The 27,765-nt window shown below is 35.8% G+C and overlaps 1 protein-coding gene across 10 annotated transcripts in view; it reads left to right on the plus strand.

The window, feature by feature from the left end:
- The window catches only part of HYDIN (HYDIN axonemal central pair apparatus protein), a 511,177-nt gene that overhangs the window by 164,863 nt on the left and 318,549 nt on the right, over window positions 1-27,765 (plus strand). For all 10 annotated transcript variants that reach the window (XM_077132967.1, XM_077132969.1, XM_077132970.1 and 7 more), the window contains 2 exons: window positions 14,048-14,249; window positions 19,393-19,576. In XM_077132967.1, the coding sequence (XP_076989082.1) occupies window positions 14,048-14,249; window positions 19,393-19,576 (386 nt within the window). The remainder of the gene's footprint in view (window positions 1-14,047; window positions 14,250-19,392; window positions 19,577-27,765) is intronic.

Raw genomic sequence — 27,765 nt, forward strand, 5'->3', positions numbered from 1 at the left:
GACCCCAATTTCACTTGAATCTCTCCAATTAGATCCCAGTTTAGGAAGGTCTTGGACTTCATCTCCTTTCTAGACACACAATGCAGTCTTTAAAGTGGAATTGAAAATTTATCAAAAGCCATCAGAAGAAATGGCAGCTTGGTATTAGATTATTTCCCAATATGCTTCACTTTACTTTGGTGTCCTTATTTTCCTATTAGGTTAGTGATGGCTTCAAAAATGTTTTTAAATTTTTTATGAAGTATTTTAATTGTTTCAGCCTATAATTTTATTTTCTGCTTAAAAGTTAATCTGATTTATGTCTTTTTTTCCCCCACATTGTCTTAGCATTGTTTATATATGCACTCACAATTTCCCAATACTTTTAATCTTTTCTCTATATCATATTATAGATGTGGTTTATTCCTCTACCTATTTAGGCTTCCTTTAATTTCTCTTAGCAGTCGTTTTCTGGGTAGAGGTCCTGGACATTTTTGTGTATATGTTTATATGTATGTGGAAATTTTTGTGTAATATGTATATGCTTTTTTATTTCTCTTGGGTAAATATATAATATAGGAGTAGAATTGTTGGTCACAGATAGTTATATGTTTAACTTTATAAGAAACTTCCAAACAGTTTTCTGAAGAGATTAAATATATTACATTCCCACCAGCAATGTATGTGTGTTCCAATCACTTCACATCCTCATCAACTCTTGGCTCCTTTTAGTCTTTTTAATTTTAGTAATTTAGTAGAAGTTTTGTGGTATCTCATTTTGGTTTTGATTTGCATTTCCTTAATGACAAATAATGTTTGGCACCTTTTCATGTGCTTACTAACCATTTTTATTTATCTTCCTTTTTGAAATGTGTGTTCAAATGTTTTCCCAGTCTTTATTGAGTTGTCATTTTCTTATTGACTTGTAGTTCTATATGTATATTCTGGATACAAGTCTTTCAGAAATAATTATCACAGTCAATGGATTGCTTTTTTATTTTTTGATGGTGTTTTTTCCTGAGCAGAAAATTTTGATTTTGATGAAGTACAGATTTAACCATTTTTTATTTCATAGTTATAGTAGTATTCTTTTCTAATATTATTTTCTAAATTGTTCTCAGCATATTGAAATACAATTAAATTTTGTATGCTGACCTTGTATCCATAGACAATAAGCCCTTGTTAACTCAAACAGCTTAGCCATAGTTGATTTTGGATTTTCTATATAAACAATCAAGTTATAATAATACTACTTTTATTCTTCCCCATCCTTATGTTATTTATTTCTTTTTCTTTCTTGCACCAGCTAGGCCTGAAGTACAATGTTCAAAAGTGATAATAGTGAACATCCTTCTCTTGTTCTCAATCTCAGAGGGGAAGTTTTCAGTATTTCATTATTTAATATAATGTTTGGCATACATTTTTAAAGGATACTCTCTATCAGATTAAGAATATTTCATTTTACCCTTAGATTGCCAAAACTTTTAATCTTGAATGGGTGTTGAATTTTATCAAATACTTCCTGCATTTGTTGAAATGATTATATAGTTTTTCATCTTTATTCTGCTAATATGTGACTGATTTTTGAGTGTTAAACCCATGCTATATTTCTGAATTCAACATTTTAATAAATCACTGGATTACATTTTCAAATATTTCATTTGAGATTTTGGCATCCAAATTCACAAAAAAGATTGGTCTATAATTTATTTTTCATGTAATGTCCTTTCAGATTTTGGCCTAACCAAATGACTTTGTTTCCAAACACAAGTTGAGAATTATTCTCTCTTTTTTTTATTGCCTGGGAAAGTTCTTTTTTTCCTTAAAGAAAAGAGTCATGTTATTTTTCCCTTAAATTATTGAAGAGTTCACTATATTTTCAATCCATCTTGGCCTAATGCTCTTTAGGGGGAAAGAGGGACTAATTATTTAGTTGCTTTGGTAATTCTGCTAAGTTCTTTCTATTTCTTCATGTTTCATTTTTTGTAAACTGATTTTTGAAGGAATTTTCCCATTTAATCTAAAAATTTTAATTTGTGGCCTTAAATTATCCATAATAACCATTCATAAACCTTTTAATGTCTATAGGATCTGTTGTGATAACTCCTCTTTGATTATTCATTTTGGTAATTTGTGTCTTTTCTCTTTTTTTCTTGACCTGCTTTATTAGGTCTTTATCAGTTTTATTAGGCTATTCAGAGAACCATTTTTAACTTTTCTCTATTGTTCATTTTTTCTCCATTTCCTTGATTTATTTTTATTTCATCCCTTCTACCTTCTTTAGGCTTAATTTGTTGTACTTTGTGTAAATCTTTGGATGGATCCTTAGATTATTGATTTTCAATCTTCTTTTCTAATAAATATATTTAGTCCAATAAATTTTCCTCTAAACCTGGATTTATCTGCATCCCATGTGTTTTAATACATTGCATTTTTATTAACACTTCATTCAAGTGTTTTAGAATTTGTTACCATCAAGAGAAAATTGCTTCATTGAATTATTGCTTCACTGAAATTGTTATTTCAACAACCTTTGTGTCCTTAGTATTATTGGTGGATAGAACAAAAAACAATGAACGTTGGTACACTCAGTCTACATGGATTTCTATATCTTTTTGAGGTTTTATTTTCATTTATTCACTCCCCCAAATTAAGTACAGAAAAAAATGTGGTCTTAGAATATCATAAGGTTTAAACCAAGAGTTTAAAATAAGAATGAAGTATAGCCAATACTTTGCTTGTAATAAAATAATTATTATTGGTAAATATAGCAAATAAATTATTTTTAAAATGTTGTTTATTTTACCTTTATTTCATCATTTATAATATTTTGGGTATACATTTAATATATTAGTACTCTAACACATGGGTATAATTTACAAGTAAACAAGTCTACATATGTTGAGGTATAATGTTAAAAAAGTATATGATTAGGTTTGGATCAAAACTTATGAGCCCCATCCTAATCAAGATGGTGGAATGAGATGCTTCAGGGTTCTACCCCCACCTCCAGAAGTTTTGAACAACGAGCAGGCCAGAAAGAACTTACAGAAACTTCTTTCTCAAAGCTGCAGATAACAGTTAAAGGACTGCAATTACAGGTGAGCATCAAATCAATGGGGAGGCTATTTAAACATGATAGGATTTCATGGTGCCCTGGCTGGCCTCTCAGTGGAACTGGCCCACTCACTCAGCTCCAGAAGAAGCAGGATAACCCTCGTCATATTGTGGGGGCTTGTATGTCTGACCCATCTGTCTGGTGGTGACCTAAGGGACTCACTGTTCCAGAAAATGTCCCGAGTGTAGAAGGCAGCTTACTAAGCTCTCCTACAAACTGCTCTGGGAAAGCAGTCAAGTCATGCTATCTGAGGCAAGGGATTGTTGCCTGTAGGAAATTCATTGTAGTGCCTGAGACCATAAAGAAATGGACCTAGGGAAAGAAGACATTCAAAGCCAGCTAAATGGGAGAATTCCCAGGGCTATCTGTGCATACCCAAGACAAGATGCGTGTGCAGAAAGAACCAGGGAGGCCCTTATGCCTTAGCCTTGAGCTAGTCCCTAAATTAATTATATAGATAAATTCTGAAGCAAAGCATTTGCATAGGTCAATCTGTAAAGATTGGTAAAGGTGTTTTCGTTTTTCCCTTCTCTTTTTACCCCTTGGTTAGCTCTTGGCATTCAAAGAAAGCTCTGTCATAACACTAACTGTATAAAAGTTTAAGGAACAGATAAGATATTTCAGAGTCTCAATTCCAGAAGTAAAGCATTAAAATTTCAAAATGTCCAGGTTTCAACAAAAGGGTACGAAACCTGTGATAGCCCAGACAAAAGAGAAGGGTAAATCATTAGAAACCAACAGCAAGGAGCACCAGACCTGGGAAGTAACAGGCAAAGATTTTTTTAAATGGTCCTAAACATGCCCAAAGAGCTAAAGAAAAACATGGACAAAGAACTGTAGGAAATCAGGCAAACGATAGATGAACACAAAGAGAATACCAGTAGAGAGATGGAAATTCTGAAAAGGAACCAACCAGAGCTGAAATGAAGACCACAGTAACAGAAATTTAAAATTTCCTAGAGGGATTCGACAGAAGATTGGAACTGGCAAAAGAAAGAATCAGAGAACTTGAAGACAATTGAAATCATCCAGTCTGAGGAGCAGAAAGAAGAAAGAATGAAGTAAAGTGAACAGAGTCTGAGGAATGTGTGGAAACCATTAAAAGTACCAATATATTCATTGTGGGAGTCCCAGAAGGAGATGAAAGAGAGAAAGGAGCAGAGAAAATATTCAAAGAAATAATGACTTAAAACTTAACCAAATTTAAAAAAAACATGAATATACACATCCAAGATGTTCAATGAACTTCAAACAGGATAAACTCAAATAGACCCATGCCTGGCATATTATAGCCAAACTGAAAAATGCCAAAATAGAAAATTCTGAAAGCTGCAAGAGAGTAGCAACATGTCAAATACAAGGGAGTCTCAGTATGATTAAATGCCAATTTCTCATTGGAAACGAGGAAGGCATGAAGGCAGAGGGATGACGTGTAAACTGATGAAAGCAAAAAAATGCCCAATAAGAATTCTATATCCAGCAAAACTTGTCTTTCAAAAATAAAGGCAAGATTAAGACATTCCCAGATAAACAAAAGCTGAGGGAGTTTGTCATCACTAGCCCAGCCCTACAAGAGATACTAAAGAGAGTTCTCCAGGTTGACTGGAAAGGACAATAAACATGGATGGAAGCTGTATAAAGAAATAAAGGTCTACATTGAGAGTAACAATATGGGCAAATATAAATGTCAGTGCTATTGTATTTTTGGTTTGTAACTCCACTTTTTACTCCCTATACAATCTAAAAGGCAAATGCATAAAATGTAATGAGAAATCAGTAATTTGGGGCTCAAAATGTAGAAACATATAATTTATGATAAGAACTACATAAACATGGGGAGATGAGAGATATAGGAACATAGTTATTTATACTACTGATGTCATGTTGGGATCAAAGCAAATAAGATGTTATAGATTTAGGATGTTAAATGAAAGCCCCATGTTAACTATAAAGAAAGTATCAGAGAATTTGCAAGCCCATAGAGACAGAAATTAGATTACATGTTGCTAGGGGCAGAGGGCTGGGGGCAGGGGAAAATGGGGAATTAATACACAACGGGAATAGGGTCTCTGTTTGGGGAGATGGGAAAGTTTTAGTAGTGGAAGATGTTTAGGGTAATGTAATATTGTGAATTATTGTCCATTGAATGGCATGCTTGGGAGTGGTTAAGATGGAAATGTTTATGTTGTATATATATTCTGACAATTAACAAAAAAAGAGTAACTAAAGAGATGTGAAAATTGAAAGTATTACATTTGACCCTGAATGGGATCTAGCAAGGGAGGATAAAAGGCTCAGGGACATAACTGGGGCATAGGAAAAAATTGGAATACACAGTATAAACTTTATATCATGTTAAATTTCTTGAAATTGATAACTGCACTTAAGGTGGCTATATAGATAAATATTCTTATTCTTAGGAAATATACATGGCAGTAGTAAGTTGTTCTAGTTTGCTAGCTGCCAGAATGCAATATACCTGAAACAGAATGGCTTTTAAAAAGGGGTATCTAATAAGTTGCTAGTTTACAGTTCTAAGGCTGAGAAAATGTCTCCATTAAAGCAGGTCTAATAAAAATGTCCAAATTAAGGCACCAACAAGAGGTTACCTTCACTAAAGAAAGGCCGATGACGTTCAGGGTTTTCCTCTCTGCTGGAAAGGCACATGGTGAACATGGCATCATCTTCTAGCTTCTTCTCCAGGCCTCTTGTTTCATGAATCCCCCCAGGGGCGTTCTCCTTCATCTGCAAAGGTTGCTGGCTGGTGATCTCTGTAGTTCTCATGTCTCTGCTGCTCTTGTGATTCTCAAGCTTTCTCCAAAAATGTTTCCTCTTTTAAAGGATTCCAATAAAATAATCAAGACCCACCTGGAATGGGTGGAGTCACATCTCCCTCTGTTCAAAAGTTAATACCCATAATTGGGTGAGTCACATCTCCATGGAGATAACCTAATCAAGTTTCCACCCTATAGTACTAAATAGGGATTAAAGGAAATGGTTGCTCCAAGATTGATTAGGATTAAAGCATTGCTTTTCTAAGGCAGAAAAATCCCTTCAAACTGGCATGTAAGTGTTCAAGAAACAAAATGTATACAACCTGCTTTCGAGCATTCAAAAAAATGGATTGGCTGACAGATAGGTAAATAAATAGATGGATAGCTAGCTAGAATGATATAGCAAATGTGGCAAAATGTTAAAATTGGTGGATCTGGGTATCTGGGGTGTGGTGGTGGTAAGGGTATGTTGGAGTTATCTGTATGGGGTTTGTGTTATTTTTGAAGCTGTCTTTTAAGTTTGCAAATGCTTCAAAATAAAAGGTTAAAAAATCTTTTGAGACCAACTTGTTTAGAGTGTTCAAAGATCAGTAGACTAAAAACTTGAGAGAAGACGTCAGTGATCATCTAATTCAGTGCCTAGATTAGATTGTACAGATGACAGACTAAAGTTCTAAGAAATTAATTGGCTTGTCCAAGGTCACATTATGTCAAAGCACAGATAGAACCAAGATTCAGCCTCTTAACTCCTGTGCAGTGCTCTTTTCACATAGCAGTTCATGACCCTGATCTTTCATAATACACAATATGCATTTTTACTCCCTTAATCTGCTGACTATGGAACACAGCTGCTTTCTCCCAGTGGCCCTTGATTTGGAGTTTACTTTTATATAAGCATTTAGAATGATACCCGTATTTACATTTATGGTCCTGTGCTAATGGAAAGGTAGTTTGAACTACAGTGAATATTTGGTATTAAAATTTAATCAAGTATGGAAAAATTGGTTTCTATGAGGCACTTGTGGTGCACAAATGAAATTTTCTGAAGATGCCTTACATGAACTACTGATAAGAATAAGCTTTCAGATTTATTGTGGGTTATCAATGGCCAGAGCCTGTAACCTTCCATTAGCGGAAAACAGTAATGATGGCCTAACAACTAATTATAGAGCTTTTCCAAGCAGCCATGATCATTGACTTCTCATTTCACTAAATAAGCCTTTGATTGAACTTTCTGCAGCTGTTTGAAATAATTGATTTGAGGAGAGAAATTTAATATGGGCTATTGATGAAAATCTTTTTTTTCAAACTTCCCAAAACAATGTTCCCAAAGGAGGAGCGTTGTTACTCATCAGCAGGAAGTAATCAGTCATGTTCCTAACAGTGTGTTTGTCTTTAGGTTGCTGGTCCTGCACTACAGATATTCTTGATTAAATGCAGCTAGGAGAGTTCTTTGGTTTTTCTGAGAACCAGCTTTTGAACCAGTGCACCAACAATTAAAGAAACTAAGTGTAAAATGTCACCAATAGCCAGTATTTTACTCAATAACATTTCCTGGACCAGAATTCTTCCTCCCTTCCTCTTTCCCTCCCTCTTTCTTCTTGTAGGTTCCTTCAGGTAATGAAATCAGGTTTGTTGAGGCAATTGATTTTATTCCAGCAATGATTTGGTTGCAATTTTATTATGGTTCAAAAGTGAAACAGAACTGAAGTAACTTGATACCTTTCATGACTGAATACCTCCAGAAGAGATGAGAATATCATTACTTTCGGCTACATTCATAACAACAAAATAAAGCAAAAAACAAAGCAAAACAAATACAGAACAACCAGAAAACTGGTTCTACCATTTTGATAAAACTGAGGAGGGAAAATACTATTTGGCCGAGAGAAAAACAAATGGTTAATTGCTTGTTTTACATTTTTTCAATTACGTATTGAGAACCTTTACATAAGGGTTCAAGGAAAATAGGCTTTAAAACAAGTTTCTTGTTAAGTCTTTAGGTACTCAAATGAGCATTAGAAGTAGGAGTAGCAGGGTTTTGTTCAATGCCTGGTGAGATTGATGTCACCTTAGAGGTGACATTAACCACTGACATAATCAGGAAATAGAGCTGATGCACTTATTCAGCATTTTTAAACAGTATTATGCCCTTTACTGAAGAGGAGATATTTCAATTCAGAAGTAAAAAGTTGGCAAGTAGGCTTTTTGTCCCCCAAGTTGTGATGATGTATTGCTGTTAAATATATCCATAACCATAATATTGGTACTTCACGGTGCAGATTTATAGTCATTTATATAGTTTACTATAGTAAATTTTCTAAAGCCCTAAAGAATGAAAGGCCAATAAAAGAATACCAAAGTATAATGTAGTAAATGAGTGTGATATCATTTGTAATTGAAACTGTTAAATGATATCTATCTGAATATACCTATGCAAACTGAAGTTTATGAACTTTGTTTCTATTGTGTGATTATTATAATTAATTATAAATGTGTGCCATTTTAATTAGAAAATCTAGCAAAATATTGTTATTGTAAAAGAGTCATATGTTTTAACGGGCTTTAAAGGTAATTGTGCTAGTTTGAAAGGATGTATGTCCCCTAGAAAAGCCATGTTTTAATGGGCAGAATAATCCCTATTCAATACTGTATGTTTGAAACTATAATCAGATCATCTCCCAGGAGATGTGACTAAATCATGAGTGATTGTTTGGATTAGGTGATGATATGTCTCCACCCATATGGGTGGGTCTTGGTAAGTTTCTGGAGTCCTATAAAAAGAGGAAACATTTTGGAGAATGAAAGAGATGTGGAGAGAGCAAAGAATGCTGTAGCACCATGAAGCAGAGTCCACCTTTCAGTGACCTTTGGAGATGAAGAAGGAAAATGCCTCCTGGGGAGCTTCATGAAACAGGAAGCCAGGAGAGAAAGTTAGGAGATGATGCCGTGTTCACCATGTGCCTTTCCAGATGACAGAGAAGGCCTGACTGTGTTCACCATGAGCCTTCTCACTTGAGAGAGAAACCCTGAACTTCATCAGCCTTCTTGAACCAAGGTATCTTTCCCTGGATGCCTTAGATTGGACATTTCTATAGACTTGCTTTAACTGGGACATTTTCTTAGCCTTAGAACTATATACTAGCAACTTATTAAATTCCCCTTTTAAAAGCCATTCCATTTCTGATATATTGCATTCTGGCAGCTAGCAAACTAGAACAGTAATGGAAACATTTCTTGATCTGATTTTTTCCCCTTCATTTTTATATTTTGTAACTTAGAACAGGGAATACAGAATTTATGACAAACTGATTGTCAGGGATTATTTAGGGAAGTGGAATGAGGCTTTTGTATATTGCATAGCTAGTGAAGGTTCTCAAATAATTAGCTGTTAGTTTTTAAGGGGACCTGGGAGGACATGTCTGAATCTCCTCATTTTGGAGAAAGTCACCTGTGGCCCAGAGGCATTAAATGGCACCAAAGTGGTAGAGCCACAGCTTGAATGGAGGTCTTTGGGACTCTCTGAGATGGGCATAACTTTCCACAGCCCCTCACAACCTTCCCTGCAGATTAAGAATTCTTTTAAGGGCATTGTCCCTGTTGTGCTGGTTGAGCTCAGGCAAACCAATTAATTTCAGTTTCCTGAAACTTTCAAAGAAAGAGCATCTCAAAAGAAGTTTGTTTTTACAATTCACTAGAGTAGTTTTATCCTGCTGAGACCAAGGGATGATAAACACACTTTCCATCAACTTATTCATTCCCTAGGGAATCTATGACTCCACTCATATATTTTATTCAGTGTCCTCTGTTATCTGAAAGTACCAAAATATGGTATGAAATGTATTTCTGTTGGGTGAAATTAGTTTTGTTCATATTTGATCTTGCTTGACAGATAGTAGCAAAACTGACAAGTAATGAGAACTTCCAAAAAAATGGGACATAATAAATGACTGAGGCTAACCCCATCCATAATAACTGCAGCATTCAGTCCCGGAAACTGAAAAGGAACCAGACAGCAGGAACAGATACTCCAAGGACACAAAACTGCTAATGCTGAGGCAGGGCATCCTTACCCATTCCCACAGACATAATACCCCTTTCCATCCTATCAGTATTCTAAATAGCTAGGGGTGGGCAGACTCTCTTTAAAGTTGACTTCATGACATTTCAGTGGGTGTGAAATACCAGGCAACTCCTTCAACAGCTGTGGTGGCAAGAGAAGAGTTACTGCTTCTTTCACTTTGTGGATCTAGTAATTTTCAGATGATAAATGCAGAAAAAAATCATTAGATCATTCTCAAAAAGATAATTCTGGTGGTTCTGTCATAGTATTTCTGGGAAGGTTTCTCATAGAGATGGCACTACTCTCTCTAATGCCTATATTTGTATAAAATATGCCACTAGATCTTTTTCCTTGATTAATTTTTTATATGATGTTGTCAAACTCTTGAATTTTTGTTAATCTGATTATTATGAAATGCTATCTTACTTCACCTTGTATTTCTCTGACTACTAGTGCTATTTATCAGAGTTACATGCTTATTGAAACCCCTATAATTCATTTTTTTACATTAAAGTCTTTGGATGGGTAATGTGTTCATATGCTCAAAAACCAAAGCAATATTTATACCAAAGTATAAATTGAGAGGGCTAGTCACCCCACTCCACCCCGTTTTTTTTTTTTAAACATGAGCAGGCACCGGGAATTGAACCTGGGTCTCCAGCATGACAGGCAAGAATTCTGCCAAGAGCCATCATCACACCATCCTTCCACCCCCTTTATAAATAGATGCAAGCATAAATGCATATTCTTATTCCCTCTCCCCTTATACAAAGAAAGCATAGTACTTAAATTATTCTTCAGCTTGCTTTTTCCACTTAATCATGTATCATGGAGGTCTTATCACATGTTCTTTTCACACCTGTGTAGTTTTCCATTTTAGGTGTAATACAGCTTATTTAACCAAATTTCTATTTATGAAAACTTATTTCCAATCTAGTTTATTAAAAACAATGCTAGTAACGAATACCCTTGATACTTTTTGACTCATTTATGGGATAGATTCCTAGAAGTTAGTCAAAGTATAAATATATTTTGTAATTTTGATAGATAATTTGATCTGTGCTGCCACATATACTTCATAGGGTTGGCAGGGAGCAGCACAAGTTTGCATTCCCATAGCAATCTGTGAGAGTGCCTGTTTCCCCATAGTCTTGTCAATAAACTATATTCTCAAATTTATGGGTTTTTTAAAATTCTGATTGAGGACAATTGTTTATACATAAGTATTTGTTTGCATTTCTCTTTTGAGTGAGGGTAAGCACCTTTTACATATAGGGGCTCTTTGTGACTCTGTTTTTCAGCCTGTATGCTTATGTCCCTATCATATTCTTCTATTGGATTCTTGGTCTTTTCTTCTTACTGATTTTTAAGAGCCTCTTATATATTTGGGAAGGTAATCCCTTTGTCTTTGATGTGAATGGCAAATATTTTCCCCATATTTTCTTTTGTTTTTACTTATGATGTTTTGTGCTATGCAGAATTTCTTTTTTCAATTTTATGAATGAGGTGTCTAGATTTTGAGTCATAGAAAGCTTTTCCCTCTGCAAAATTATGAAGAAATTTTCCTGTGTATTGTTCTACTTTAATGATTTTATTTTGAACATTTATATTTTTATTCCTTTTGCATTTATCCTTTTTGGAGGTGAGAGATAAATTTTTTCCATATGGCTACGAAATTGTATCAATTCCACCTTTTTTTTTTTTTTTGTCTACTGTATGGCGAGACAATAGCACATTTTTATGAAGTTCTTCTTTACACCAGTGATTTGAGATACTGCATTTTTAATATCCTAAATTCAAATATATTTTTGGCTTCTCTTTTTGACTTTCTATTATATTCCTTTGTTCTGTCTCTTCATGTATTGGTACCATACTATTTTAACTATTAAAACTTTATACATATTTTAATTCTATCAATTCCTATTTTATTGAGTATTTTTTAACAGAAATGGTTTTTGGATTTTGTCAGTATTTTTCAGTATCTAAGAAGATCGTATAATTTTTTCAATTAGATATTGTACATGTTTCTGCTACATCAAATTACTGTAGTTCCTTCCTAAATTTATCTCTTTCCGCTTGCATTTTACTATAAGCAATGAAGAGAAACCATGCCACACCATCAACACTTTACCTGACAATCTCTTCAGCTAAATATCAAATTTCATTGTTTACAACTTCTGTTTTCTATTCAACAGTAGAATACAATTCCAACCATTTTATAACAATGATCACCTTTCCTTCGGTGTCCAATAACATGTTTCAAATTTCCTTCCGAGTCCTCACCAGAAATACCTTTAGCATCCATATTTCAACCAACAGACACTTTGAGACAATCAGACTTTTTCTATTATGTGCCTCAAAATTCTTATAGCTTCTACCCATTGCCCAATTCCAAAGCCATAGCTACATTTTTAGATATTTGTAACAGTCCCAAAATCTACATTAGTTTTTTAGAGCTGCCACAACAAATTATCATAAAATTGATGTCTTAAACCAATGGAAATTTATTATCTCAAAGTTCTGGAGGCCAGAAATCTGAAATCAAAGTATGGGCAGGACTATGCTCTTTCCTAAGGCACTAGGGGAGAATCTTTCCTTCCCTCTTCTAGCTTCTGGTAGCTCTGGAAATTCCTTGGTTCTAGGAATTTCTAATTTCTGTTGGCTGCTGGAATTCCAGTCTCTGCTACCATCTTCACGTGGCCTTCTTCCTTGTTTCTCTGTGTTCAACTATCCTTCTCTTTTCTCTTATAAGGATACCAGTCATTGCACTTAGGGCCCACCTAAAATTCAACCAACTACAGATATACTGATGTATTAAAAAATGTCCTAATATTCAGCCATCCTTGCATTCTTGAAATAATCTACACTTAATAGCATGTATCATTCTTTTAATGTGCTGATGAATTCTATTAGTTTTTTAGTTAGGATTTTCACATTGATATTCAGAAGTACAATTGGCCAATAGATTGGCATATTTGTTTTATCTTTGTCAGGTTTTAATAACAATGTTATACGGAAAAAATGCAATATCTGAAATTAAGAAATCATTGGATAGGTTTTAACAGCAGACTGGATATGTCAGAAGACAGAATTGGTGACCCTAAAGAGGCAGATTGGTAGAAAATATGCAAACTAAAGCATAGGGAGAATCAAAAAAGACTGGAAAAGCAGAACAGAATGTAAACTTTGTTCCACATAGGACACAGTTAAAAGGCCAATATACATATATACAATTAGAATCCCAGAAAAGAGGAAAAAAAGAATGGGACAAAAAATGTTTTAAGAGATAATGACTGAGAATTTTCCAAAAATGATGGATGATACTAATCCATAGATTCAGAAAGCTCAGCAAACCTTTGATGGCACAAACACAAAGAAAACCATACCTAGGTATGTTATACTCAAATTTCTGAAAAACAAAGAAAAGAGAAAATCATAAAACCAACAACAAAAAAAAGTAGCCATAGAAAAAAGACAGAATGCCTTAAAAGGGAGGCTAATAAAACTGGTGGCCAACTTTTCAGCTGAACTTATGGAGGCTAGAAGACAGTAGAATGGCATTATTAAAGTGCTGAACAAAATAAAATAAGTGAATTTGAATCTTATTTCGCTGAAAGTATCCATCAAAATGAAGAAAAAATGAGACATTTGCAGACCAAAAAAAAAAAGAAAAGGGAATTTATCACTATTTCACATCTGTACAAAAACAATTACTAAAGGAAATTCTTCAGGCTGAAGAAAAGGAAGCATGGAACGTTAAAAGAAAAGAAGAGCACCAGAAAGGATAACTATTTGAAAACATAGAAGAATATGAGTTGTTTAAAATAAACAATTTATTGTGAGTTTATGATATATGTAGAGATAAATTTTGTGCTAGTTAGAGAGTATAAATAAAGTAAAGCTGTAGTAAGTTTTTGCATTTTCTGGAAGTGGTAATTGCACCAAGCCTAATATCTAAGTTTTCTGATCATGTCTGTTTTCTGGATTGATGGGGGAAAAAGAATTATATATCTAGTATTGTCTTACAGTCCCTAATTTCAACTTGAGAAAAAAATAGCCTAGAATGATTCTAGGACAAATCTTAAAGTGTGCTTGTACTTTGTTTATTCCTAGGTGAAAAAGTTTTTATCTCTTTGTATGGAGCTGCCATAGACTTGAATATAAGGCTCGACAAGAATTCCTTGATCATTGAGAAAACCTACATTTCTTTGTCCAGTCAGCGGACTATAACCATTCACAACCGCAGCAACATCATTGCCCACTTCCAGTGGAAGATATTTGCTACCCAGGAAGAGGAAGACAGAGAAAAGCACAGGTTTGTAATGAAAGCCACCTATAAGCTGTGATGTTGGGGAATGTAAAATTCAGATTTTAGGAAAAAGCAGTCACTTTTGTAGTAGGTTTTAACCAACACAAACTGTCAGATTTTCCCAACTTGGTTTCAGTGTGCAGTACTCCTTTGGAGTCACTCATCTCAGAGCTTGAGCTGAGATATGTGAAACAGAATGCTGCCCTTCCTCAGCTAACCGTAACCTTGTCAAAATTTAGCAGTAGCTAAACTCATGTATTTTAAAGACCAGATATACTCATTCTTCACTACCAAAACCAAACTATGTGTTTATATTTCTTTTCTTAACCACTAATCCATTTGATCAGATTTCTTAAAGAGCTTCTAATTTGGGAATTAATGTGGAATTTTTCAGTTGGAAGATATTTCTGGAAATATGAAGAATGAGGAAAAAGAAGAGCTGAAATATTATAGCCTTTGTATTTTCAGTTTCAGTAATATTGCTTAGTTCCTGTGAGGCATATACTTCAATAATGATTTCTTATTGCTATCTTTGATCTTTTGCTTTTTTAAAGTGATATGTCACAGGAATTGGAGAAAATTAATAAAATATAAAACCAAACTGTTTTAGCAAATCTCCTTACTGCTAAATTTTGAACGTCTCTTTTGCTTTTTACTGATTCCATACTTGCCTCTTTTAAACTTCATTTTCATTTTTATATCCTCCTAACCTCCTTGAATTGGCACTTTCGCTGCTTTCATTTGGAATTTTTCTCAGGATATATATATATTTTTTGCCTTTCCATTTTCATTAAAGATTAGTACCAGGACACATCAAAGGTTTGTTTAAAACAAAGTTAGTATGTGATAAAAATAAAAGCTCTTTAGTTAGTCCATAGAAACCAGGTAGAAATCCCCCAGTGTGCTGTCTCTAACTGAATCAGAAGGAGCTGTGACAATGACAGGACACAGTGGACCAGAAGCTGTTATTCAGACAATGAGCTTTAATCACTGTGTTGCCACTGTGCCATCTTTAAAAAGTGAGAAGAGAAAAGCCTTTCCTGCCTAAAAATTTCGTTTTGCCTCATGGTATAAAAATACAAATGGTTTTAAAAGACAAGAGGAAACCGTTCCTCCATTGCCTGCCTGATTTGTCCTGATTCCCCATCTGATAGCCTCAGACAGCATCAGTGTTTACCAGCAATCAGAATGGCCCAAGCATATTTAAGGACAAAAAGTAGGAGAGCATGTACGAAGAAAGAAGAATAGCAGTAAAAGTTGTGTTTGAATATCATGCCCATCTTGTGAGCATAGCCTTTTGGGAGAACAAGTACACAAGAGGAAAGCCAACTTATTTCAGACGTTCTTTGTGACTAACTGTGTGTGTAACACGTGAGTGATGCCATGTCAATATCCAAAAAGTATTTGAGGAAGTTAATTTCAACAAAGTCATGAAAAATTAAAACCAGTTGCTGTCATAGTTGTCAAACTATAGCTAGTATAATTTCAACTGCACATGGATTGGGCTTTTTTTTTTTCGTTATCCTCACTTCATCTCCCCCACACCCACACCCCAATTTCTTTGATATTATCTTTTACTCTTTTCCTTCTGTTTCTCTCTCATTGCTTTCCTTTCACCATATCTCTTGCTGTTTCTTTTCTTCCTCTGGCAATTTTTTTTTTGTAAAAAGGGGACAATATAGGATAACAATTTCATAGCCATGCTTGGAAGTCTTTTTTTTTTAATCATCTTAGATCATGTCCCTCCCTTAAACAATAAATTTGAAAAATAACTTAAAATGGCTAAATAAGAATACCCTCACCTTCACTTTGGATGACCCATAGCAATTAACTCATGCTTCTCTAAACTGGATTGGTATATCTAAGAGTCTATTGGAGGTGCTGTTCCTTCCTCTCCTCCTCTCCCCTCTCTCTGAGTGCTAGATGCTAGTGCAAGAGGGGAAATAGGCACCATTTATGCTTAGTCTCTTATTTGACCAGGCTCTTTTTCACCCATCTTTTGTTCCTTGAGCATCTGTAACTTTCATATTATTAGCTGTGTGGATTTTGTCTGTGATGTAATAGGTCATGAAATGCCCATCTTCTCAAAAAGCAAGGAAAATGAAGAGATATTTGTACATTACAAAAATCTTCTTTTTTATGGATGAGTGCCCCACTGCAGGTGGTAGTGCTCTAGCTATGGGTATATAGCCCCCTCCTCCTCAGCATCAGAAATTCTCAGGTTGTGAGCTAGGCCACATGTCAGTGGCAAATAAAGTGGAACATTTGTTAGAAGCTCATTCTTGGGCAGACATTTGCCCATCCCTGAGAAGCAGCAGTGAGATCTTTAGCTAACAGGGTAAGTCCTCTCTTGATCACTGGAGCAGGGCTAGCACAGGCATCCCTGGAATTGTTCATTTTACACTTGACTCTTCTTCCTTCCCCTCCTGTCAGCAGCCTCTGCATTATAAATGTGTAGAGAGAACTTAAAACAGAGAGGTAAATAAGCTTAAAACAGAGAGGTCCTATTCTAAATAAGCGGACACACATATGATATTGTATGTTGTTTTCAGTTTTCTCTTTTTTTTCACTAGGCTCTCTCTTTCAAGATGTATCCATGTTGCTATATGGATATATAATTCATTGCTTCTACCTGTTGCACAACTGCATTTTATCTGTGCATTTTCCCAGAGATGGGAATCCATGAGCTCATACAAATGTTTGCATGTTAAGCAATCATGGACAATTTTGTACTGCTTCAATCTGAGAATGGATTGACATTTAATTTTAAAAATAACTTGATTTTATAATTACAAACATAATACATAGTCAATAAAATTTAGAAAATAAAGACCAGCACAATGATGAAGACAAAAATCAATTATAATCTTACAACCCAGACAAAGCTATTAATATTTTAATATTATCTAAATCTGTTCCTTTCCCCCAATAAATATGTTTTCTTTCTTTTCTATTGCAAAGTTGTGATTGTCTTATACTTTTTTTTTTAACATGGCCGGGCACTGGGAACCAAACCCGGGTCTCTGGCACAGCAGGCAAGAACTCTGCCACTACACCACCATTGCCCAACCTGCCTTATACGTTTTGTAACCTGCTTTCATATTTTAAAATATTTCAAACATCTTAAAATGCGACTGAATATTATTCTCTAATACCATTTTGATAGCTGCTTAATACTCTATGGATACAGCTTCATCATAGAAGGCAGTATAATATATTGGCTAATATCAGGGGATTTAGACTGCAAAAGAACTAGTTTGAAGTCCAGAATCCACCTTTTAGTTATGTGATCTAGAGCAAGTTACTTTATTTTTCTGAGCCTCAGTGTTATTGTCTGTAAAATGGGAATGATAATAATACTTAAAATTACCTCATATGGTTGTTATGAGTATTATATTGCATGATGCATTTGAAGGGGTTGGCAAGTATCGAATAAATGTTATGTTTATGATTCCCATTGTTTGTTTAACCAGTCTCTCATTAGCTTACATCAAATTTCCCATTTTTAAATACATTGCCAGGATTTTGATGAACATCTTTATAGTTGTGTTTTTGTTTACATCCATGATTGTTACTTTAGGATTTTTTCCTAGAAGTGGAAATTATTTTTTCAAAGAGTATTCAATTTATAAGTCTTTTAGATATGTATCAAGCAAAATTACGAAAGAAATGGTTTCTTCTCCTTCTGTCGACTGAGCTGTCTTTAATTTGCCATGCTCTACCCAGCAGTATAGAGGGACTGTTGCTCTGGTTACCTTGTACACTGCTTCCTACCTAGCAATAAAAAGGAAGCACAAAATATTTTCTTCATAGATACCAAACGCCCTGAATCTGAATCTATTTCTTCCACTTCCTTTTGCTCTGTGACCAAATGGCCCTGAGCACTTAAGTTATTAGAGTGTCATTTGACGATGTTGAGCATTTGGTTTGCATGAAGTCACTTAAAAAGTAGTTGGGATTGGGACAGGAATTCAGTGACCCTGAGCTTCCACTTATCATTCACATTCCTAAGTAATTTGTCTTTTACCACTGATATTACCTGTAAAATGCTGGGGAAATGGTCATGTGTCCTGGGGGAAGATAAAACTCCATCTGCAAAGTTCAAGTGAAGTAACTGATGCCAGGAGTAATGTGAACACAGTTTTGTAAAGGCAGTGAATGGAGGGTTGCAGAAAGCTGCTTTTCTCACATAGCCCAGTGGATATGAAGTGCTAGTGAGAGGAAGAAAAGGAAGCATCTATAGGGGCAGTTTGAGCTTTTATAAGCTTTACAGTTGGTGATTGCCTCTGGTTGACACGGAGAGAAACTGGTATTTTTGAGCACCTGCTATGTCCCAGGAACAAATGCATTCTTTATCACATTTAATACTCAAATAGCCTTCATATGGAAGAGACTTATTATCTTTGTTTTATAGGTGAAAGTTCCAATGCTTAGAGGAATGGGATAGCCTCCAATGTCAGACAGATAGCAAATAAATAGAATCAGTATCCAAACCTAGTCCTTGCTGGTTCCAGGTTCTATTCTCTAGGAAACTGACAACTAAAGAAGAGTTAAAGCTAAGTTTAAAGGAATGCAAGGGTAGTTCAGTGGTAGAATTCTCACCTGCCATGCCGGAGACCTGCATTCGATTCCTGGCCCATGCACTTCCCAAAAGACAAATAAACAAACAAACAAAAATTCAACAAAATGGCACTGCAATAACAGGATACTCACATGGAAAAATAATGAAATGTGACCCCGCCATACAGCATACAAAAAAAAAAGTTTAAAAGAAATGAAATCATGCTTGGAAGTGTGAGAGGCAGGATAAATGTTAAGAATTTAAAAGAAGCCCAGAAAACACAATTACATAAAATAAAAATATTTACTAAATATATGTAAGGACCCAGGAGTAAGAAAATAGGCATTGAATGGAAAGATAAACCAGGGAGTACTTCTTGAAGGAAGTGACTAAAGAAAAGGAAACGGACTCTGAGAGGTTAATGTACAAAGATGCCTGGCTAGTATTTTACAGACTCAGATCAAAGAGGGACCTTCCCAGAGTATTGGGTGAGGACATTTCTAGGAGGATGGGCCAGGGGAGAAGCCCCATTTACAAAGTTCTTCTTGGGAGAATGAAATGAATCTCAATCTCCTATGTTTTCTTTAGGGTCTGTGATGATCTGACCAAGGAGGAAAGGAATGAGACTGATGAGTTTCTTGAAGAGTGCATTATTGATCCTTCACTCCGAGAACGTCTTTCTATTCTCTCCCGCACCTTTGCAAATCATCGAAGGCTGGTTTGGGGAGACAGCATGCTCTTCTTGAATAGCATTTTCACTATCGAGCCCCTGGTGAGCACATAAATTAAAATGTGACCCCACAGTAAACTTAAGCATGAGTACAGGGTGTATTTTCAATGACAGTACTCACTCTGGGATTGATCTAGTAAAGTTCATCTGAAGAAACTCATAATCATTAAAAGACATTGAGTACAGGTTAAAGGTAGTAATGCCTATAGGTCACACTTATAGAAAACTTTATATGTGCCAGTCACTGTGTTTATATGCATTACCCCATTGATGGCTGGATAGATGGATGGATGGATGGATGGATGGATGGATGGATGGATGAATGGATGGATGGATAGAATCTTATAATTCTACAATACATGATTAGTACCCCATTTGACAAATGAGGAAACCAAGTCTTAGAGAAATATTATAACTTACCCAAGACCAAGAAGCTCGTGTCAGTAGTTAGAAATCATGCCTGATTAGCTTGACTCAGGAACGGAGTGTCTCAGTCTCAGCACTATTGATATTTAGAGCTAGACAATTCTTTCTTGTAGGGGACTCTTCTATATGCTGCAGGATGTTTCATAGCACCCCTGGCCTCTACCCATTACCTGCTACTTGTGAAAACTGAAAATATCTCTAGACATTGCCAAAATTGCCCAGGTTAGGAACTTCTTGGTTTTAATTCACTCAATAAATAATTACTGACTTCATGTTCTATACCAGGTACTGTGTGTGTAACCAAGCATTAGTGAACAAAACAGACATAGTCTTTGACTTCACAGTCTATCTAGTGAGAGCTGAGCCAGAATTAGTTCAGGTTTTGTCTAATTCTGTAGACCAAACTCAAAACACTCTTCCCTACTGCCTCAAAATAAAAGTAGCTAATGTTTTCTATATTTATTATGTGCTAGACACTGTACCACAAGCTTCTATGCTTATCCTTCACTTAGCAGGCGTAGAATGATGTGACAATAGGGAAAGTGATGGACATTGAGAAAGCCCACAGCTAGTTGGAACTGCTGGGTTGTTACCTTTAAAACTGGTTGGAGAGAAGAGATGGACTCAGGACAACTAGAATGCAGGGTCACTTGTGTGAAGTGTCACTGAATTGTATAGACTCATTTTTCTTATGTCTGTACTTCCAAATTGTTATTAAATGGTATAGCATGGAAAAGGGGTTCCATGGCTACATAAATTTGAGGAACACCAAGTTAAATATTGTTTGAAGGGTTTCTTCTCTGTAAGATTTCTGAAAGTCTTTAATCTGTTAACATGCATTGTAATTTCTATGAGAGAGCTTTCCCCAAACTTATTTGGCCATGCAGTCCTTTAATACCTGAACATCCTCTGTGATAATGTGTTATAGGACCTACTATGTGAGACATTAGTGAAGACAGTAAGTACAGTAGTGCAAAGGCTGAGATTATCATAGTCTAAGAAGTTAGAGACAGCTTCTTGAGATGAGAACCTTGAACTGGACCTTACAGGATGGAGCTTTTTAGGGGATGTACATGGCCTGAATCACCCAAAGTTCCGTGAATGGACTAGATTCCTTGAAGTAAAGGGTCTGTGCAGGAAAATAGGATTGGAGTTGGGGGTTGAGGCTGAATCTTCTATCACCTCAGAGGACTGTCAAGGGCTCGGCTGAGAAAAAGTATCTTCAGATATGATGGGTCAGACCAACGAGAGGTTAAGCACAAGATGAACACATAGTTTCTGAAGGACAGGACAGGTAACAAAAGTCAAAGAGGTCAAACTCAGAAATGTTGAAAAAGCTAGGAAAATACCTGGGTTCAAGCATGCACTGCCTTAGTCCACTGAGCTGGAGGAAGGAGGAGCAATCAGGCTTAGTCATAATGGAAAAGTCCCGAGTTTAGATGGCCCAAGATTATTCTCGCTGGCAGTGGAGATCTAGGATGGTAACTGATGCACCTGTCTCTCATTGCCTTCTGGGAGTAGATGGCTCTAGAATTGCAACCATGGTAGTTAGGAAGAGTTGGGAGACCCACAGGTGAGATTTTGTGCATTTCAAAATTCAGAAATAGAAAGTCTAGAGTTACCTTAGATTTTTTTCCTGTCATAGTTTATCTCTTCTCTAACCTAGTTTATTTTCAAAGTGTCATGATGGCGATTTATGTGTGTTAAAATATGACATTTAATATGATTGCTTTCAGAGTTCAGATTGGAACTGAATTGGACATTCTTATCACAAAGCGTCTTTTTAGCCATTAGGAAGAAAAGTATTTTCTTTAAATAGTGATACAAGGATATTTAAAATAAATGAGGCTAATTTTGTTTATATTATGTGGGTAAAAGTGCCAGAAACAGAAAAGGGCTATATTCCAAGAAGTTTTAAATGTGATTTACTTAGGTTCCTGTAGGAAAATAAGGTAATATTTATGGAATCTATAATGATTTTGTCCTTTATGTACACTATTCAGATTTTCTTCCTATAATAGTATTCATTAGCAGGTTCTTGACAATTTTTTAAATGAAAATGAAGACATGAAACTTTTCTAATGTCTCCCTAAGGCCTTTCTCATCAAAACAGTAGAACTCACTGTCAGTTATTGTGAAGTATTTATCAGTGTTAAATTTCCTTTCTTTCCTACTAAAAGATCCTGATAGTTTTATGTAAATAAAGTTTTTGTGCTTGTCTATAATATAATCTTACCTTGTAAGTTACTTTTGAAGGTATTTGATGGAAAACTTTTGCTATGTAACTAGTTTCTCAACCCATATATGAACTGTGGGTGTTTTCCTCCATTCAGATTTTGGTTTTCTGATACAAGTAAATAAATGCTATAGGAGTTGCTGGTGAGAGGGTTGGGAAGGGCTTTATAGAAGGAATAGATCCAAGCTGAATCTTAGAGTATGGGTAAGATTTAATTAAGTGGAAGGCAGGGGAAAGAGTGGAGCGTGTTTTTAGTTTGAGAAATTATGAAAACAAAGAAAAGGGAAAATATTAGGTCCATAGAATATTAAATAGCAATAAGTATACCAGTTTTTCTGGAGAATAAGGTCATGGAAAAATTAAGAAATAAGGTTAAGAAGAGTAGAGGAAATCTGGGCTGCCATCTTAACCCACTCTGCTTTAGCCTTCAGGCTACTGTCTTCTGCAGTATGCTTCTGGAAATACTCGGCCTAAAGGCTGGTAATGTGTGCTCCTTGCAAAAAAAAAAAAAGGTTTTTTGGTCAAATAAGTTTGGAAAAATAATAAGGGTCAGAAGGAAGGTGATTCTCTAAAATTTCTAAATGTTTGAAGAGTGCAAGCAGCATTTCCCTGTGACCACAGACCCCTTTCCCCTAGAGCATCTACTCTGTAGATCATTGTCTGCTAAATGGTGCTGAGGATATTAGAGACTCAGTGCAAGATTCTGAGCAGAAGAATGGTATGTTAAGGGTAGAATTTGAGGTTGGTGGACAGAGAGTGAGGTGGATGGTGCAGGTCAGGCAGGGGAAATGTGCTAGTGCAGGAAGGGTCAGCGAGACTCATCAGCTCTGAAGGCAAGTTCAAGGTGATGTGTGAGGATGATGAAGACTGTAAGAGCCCAGTGATGGCTGGAACACAAAGGAAATGACAGATATGAGATTCTAAAGGACAACGCTATAGAGTTTTTTGATTGACTGGCTGTTGAGAGTAAGACATGATTAGGAATCATGTGTCTCCTCAGATCTGAACTAGTTAGCTAGGAGAATTATGATGATGTATTTGATAGAAATGAGAAGGTCAGGAATCTTGGGTTTAAGTCCTAGCTTTGCCAACAGCAAATGTGACCTTTAGCAAGCCACTTGGTCCCACTCAGCCTTGGTTGACTTGTATACAAAACAAGGTTATTGGACTAGGTTACTTTGATCTTTTTGACTGATAAACTAATTCTCCAATTTGGTATGAAACTCTGAGCTCCTTAAAGTCAAGGAGTGCTTTGTCCTCATCTTGTGCCAAGTTCCTACCACAGTGCCTATGAACAGGTGAATGAATGAAAATCCATTAGTTAATATGATGAGTTTGAGTCTGAACATGTTTGAATTTAAGTGACAATAGATGTCCAACAAAGTTTTGGAAATGTAGGACTAAAATTTGTGGGAGAGGAATCAAGGCTGGAAGCAAGATATTTGAGCATCCTATAAATGTCTTTGTTGAAATCTTGAAAATGAATGGAAACCATAATAGCAGAGCAAAAAAGGAAGATTGCCAAGGGCCCAAGACTCCCTTCTGGAGGTTCCATGAAGGGAGATGAGCTATGAGTTCACAGAGAAGGGTGGCCAAGAGGAGAACCCAGCCAAGCTGAGACCCTAGCAGGCAGGCAGAGATCTCCAGGGGAAAGTGGTCTTACAGCTCACTCTCCCCTCTTTAGCTGACTCATCACCATTTTCTTCTGGAGGTCTGTTCTGAATCTGAATCAGTTATGCCAAAGGCCTGTTATTTAATTTCTGATAGTTTAGATATGCCTCAGTGATTCATTTTTTTCTTAGGGTATGATTCCTTTTAATTAGATTTTTGGCATAAGTTAAGTTCACAGTAGAAGCAGAGAAGATTTAAACCAAGCAGTTATCACCTACTGATCTAATACTCAGTCTCTAATTGATATACTGTTTGAAAAAAAAAATAAAACAAAATGTGCAAGCAATGGTGGCTCAGTGGCAGAGTTCTTGCCTGCCATGCCGAGACCCAGGTTTGTTTCCCAGTGCCTGCCCATGTAAAAAATAAATAAATAAATAATAAAATAAAACAAAACAAAAGGTTGATGCATGGGCTTAGAGACTACTTTGCTGTCTGGGGGACTCTTCAGACTTTGTATTCACCCAGGAAAGGCAGTATCTTCAAATGAAGTAAACTTATAAAGAAAAAGAAACTGTTTTCTTAGACTCTAAAAGAAATAAGAATAAATGTATGCTTATTTTCTCAAAACTTGTCTATACATGTTAATTCTGCAAATGCATTCAGCTACATCAAAAAGGTTAGTTTAGCAATTAGTGTGTTTCCTGTATATTGAGTGTTTTACAGGAACTTCATCTCAGTCTTAAAGGCTTTTTCAATTTAAAGCAAGGAGATTCAAGATCAAGAGCTCAGCCACTCTAAATTCTCCAGAAATTATGATGAATTTAGATTTAAATCAAATTTTATTAATATCATCATGTGAGAAGTAGAACAGACCAAAAACTAGAACTGAAAGTTATCCCCCTGCTCAACATTTGGCCACAGATTAATTACGTTTTCTTGGTTCACTTTCTTCTCATCATGCCCACTGCATAATTTTTTCCAATTGCCATTTGATCTTTTGCTCAAACCTTATGCTGGGTGTCCTGGGTACTGACATGGCTGCAGATCACCAGGGCTGCTTACCTCACTTCTCTTTGTGATCTGAACAGAGAGAGCTGGCAGCTCTCTACCCATTCATTGGTAGAGAATGGAGATGGGCAAGGACCCAGGGCGACCATGGGGAGGAGGGACTTCTGGGCAGACCACAGGACAGAGCTTGAAGGAATGTCTTCTGGTTTTAGCTGATATTTTATTGACATTGTAAAAGTAACCAGAACTGTCGTCCTAATCATTAAAACAGGTGACATATTACTACGCTTTAAATCAAGTTCCTCATACATTAATTCTTTTGATAATGTCTTGGAGTGTTAATGTCAGCATCCTAAATTTTTCCATTTATTCCTTAATCTAGGGATGGTACTGGGTTTTTAGAATTCTCATCATTTCTCAAGCCACCTGCTTCCCTAAGGGTTTTCTCTTTTGGAGAATAATTGCAAAATTGAGTTTATTATGCATGTTCTATGCCTTCCAGAAAAGTAAGTGGAATTGGCCACTTTCAGAAATATAATATTTTATTGTATTAGATGGAATTTGGCTGTACAGAATTTTGACAGACTCATTCTGTTATTTCCTCTGCTTGCATCTCTTGTGTGCACGGAGTGAAAGAGAGTCAAAGACAAAAAGCTCAGCTCTGAAAATTGAGAAGCAGAAGACTATCACAGGGTAAAAAGAGAGAATTAAGCTTTTGATTTCTGTGAGAGTGTAGGAGTCCTCTGAGAAATCACAGCACAGATGTGCTGGCCTTGTTTCTGAACTCTGGTACTGCAAGCTCAGGTCGCACTTTTAAGATGCAGCAATTTCCTGAATGTTGAATTCTTGATATTTTCTCAAAAGAAACATTTGAGAATGTAAAGGGATTTGCCCAATTTGGCTCTTAGTTATTGGCTGAGATCAATGAACAGGGAAAATGTTTCTGTTCTTGTTAGCAAGTGTCTCCTCCATCAAAGAAAACTTTATCCAATATCCCCAGGGAAGCCTAAGGTTAATTTAACTAAGCCTTAGAAAGGGGGAGAAATTGATAGGTTCTTTATTACTCTATAAGTAATAGTAAACCATGCTTCATCATCCTCTAAGCCTGCAGAAAACATGCTGTTCCAACAATTCAGACTTTGAGAGCTCATCTCAAATTTAGTTTACTTTGTTTTTCCCAAATCGGCATAGCATGTGAGCTCAGCAGAACCAGGTTGGGTGGAAGCCCAGATGGCTACCAAAAAAGAAAGATCGAGCTTTTTACTGCAAACCCCTTCCAATTCTTGTACAAGTAGCCATGAGTCACATTGAAAACATGTGAGAGCTGACTCCTTAGAAATGGACACCAGAAAGAGAAAAGAGGACAGGGTTCTACTAAGAGCAAACTGCCCTTGACAAGTCAGAATTCTTCCAGTCAGTATGATTTTCCTATTCTTTAGTGTCTCTTTATTAGAGTTTATCCTTCCACATCTGTGTGCTTGGCCAAACTTTTTCTAATTGTGCTGGTACATTCACTCTTGTACTCTAGGATGTCTTAGAGCTTTGTGGCTCATTAAATGAGTTGACACCTGTCCTTGCTGGAAGAGGCACAAATCTATTCTCTCCGAAGAAAGACATGAACATCACATACAACTACTTCTGCTGTGTAAAACCTCAGTGAATTTTCACATTATTTGAGTTGGAAGTGGAATAAAGATAGAATACTCCTTTTGTGAGGCTTCCTCTAAGAAGTGGCCAAATCTTATAGCATCTCTTGGAAACTTTTCTGGCCATTATTTTGAAAATCAAACCATTACCCAATTTGCAGTTTCCTGCACTGGGGGATATAATGAAGTAGAAAAATCTTTTTGCACATCATGTGCCAATTTTTTTCTTTTCTCTCAATTAGGATAGTTTGTTCTCAACTTTTTTAGCTTCCATTTATTTACATGTTTCTCTTTGAGAAAAGTGCCATTTGCTCTGATTGTTGATAAAGAGAGCCACAACTTTTCTCATTGATCTGGAAGCTTCTAGAAGAGCAATCAGAGCACAGACTGTATTTTCTAATCGGTGCTTCTGTTTTTTCCTTACTCATTGATAAACATTTTACTTTAAGAGTTTGTTTTCATTTCCCAATAGAAATTCTTTATGTTGATATTTCTCTAATATTTTAGGAAAAACTATGAAATAGCTGAAAATATTCATGTGGTTAAGAATGTTTCCATTTGGGTGGACTTGGATGGAATTCCTCACACATTATAGCTGCTCTTGAAATCATTAGCCTGTTCTGAGCTGATTGGACCCTGGCCCAGCCCAACCTAGATGGCTTGATAAGGGTCTACCATGCATTTCCCAAGAGCTACCACATTTAGTGTTAACTGTGTCATCTGAAAGAATCTGCTATGTCATCTTCTAGAGGTTCCCAAAGAGATGAGCATGTAGGGTATCACATCTAAGCCTGCTTATGGGGTGAAGTGTTTTTCCATTTCTTCTGGCCTTTTTAATGATGTTGTTAAAAAGTAAGGCCAGAACTTTTGTGTTAATTACAATGGATTAGGGAAGTTAAGAGAAAAATACTATAGAATTCCAGTTCCACTTACCATTAATATACCTTGGTTTTCTCATCTTTAAAATTAGGATAATACTACTTCACAAAGTTGTAAAGATTTAACTAGATGATGTTTATAGGCACTTAACACAGTGTTGGGAGCATGAGCTATCAGTAAGCGGTTGCCAATATTATGATTTGGAGTTAGACACAAATCACTCTCTTGTCAGGATAGAAAATATTGTTGGAAAGTATAATATTTGAGTGGATAAACGTTTGGATCACTCTTCTGAATGTAAGTTGGGAATTAAAATATAACTATTTTATATATTAAATGTAAGAATTGAGTCATATAGTAAATTACTTTGAGATTAAGCAAGTGAATTAAACACATATGTAACTCTCTGGTCTTGCACTTTGAGT

The sequence above is a fragment of the Tamandua tetradactyla genome, chromosome 16 (assembly GCF_023851605.1).
Source record: "Tamandua tetradactyla isolate mTamTet1 chromosome 16, mTamTet1.pri, whole genome shotgun sequence".
Classification (NCBI taxonomy): domain Eukaryota; kingdom Metazoa; phylum Chordata; class Mammalia; order Pilosa; family Myrmecophagidae; genus Tamandua; species Tamandua tetradactyla.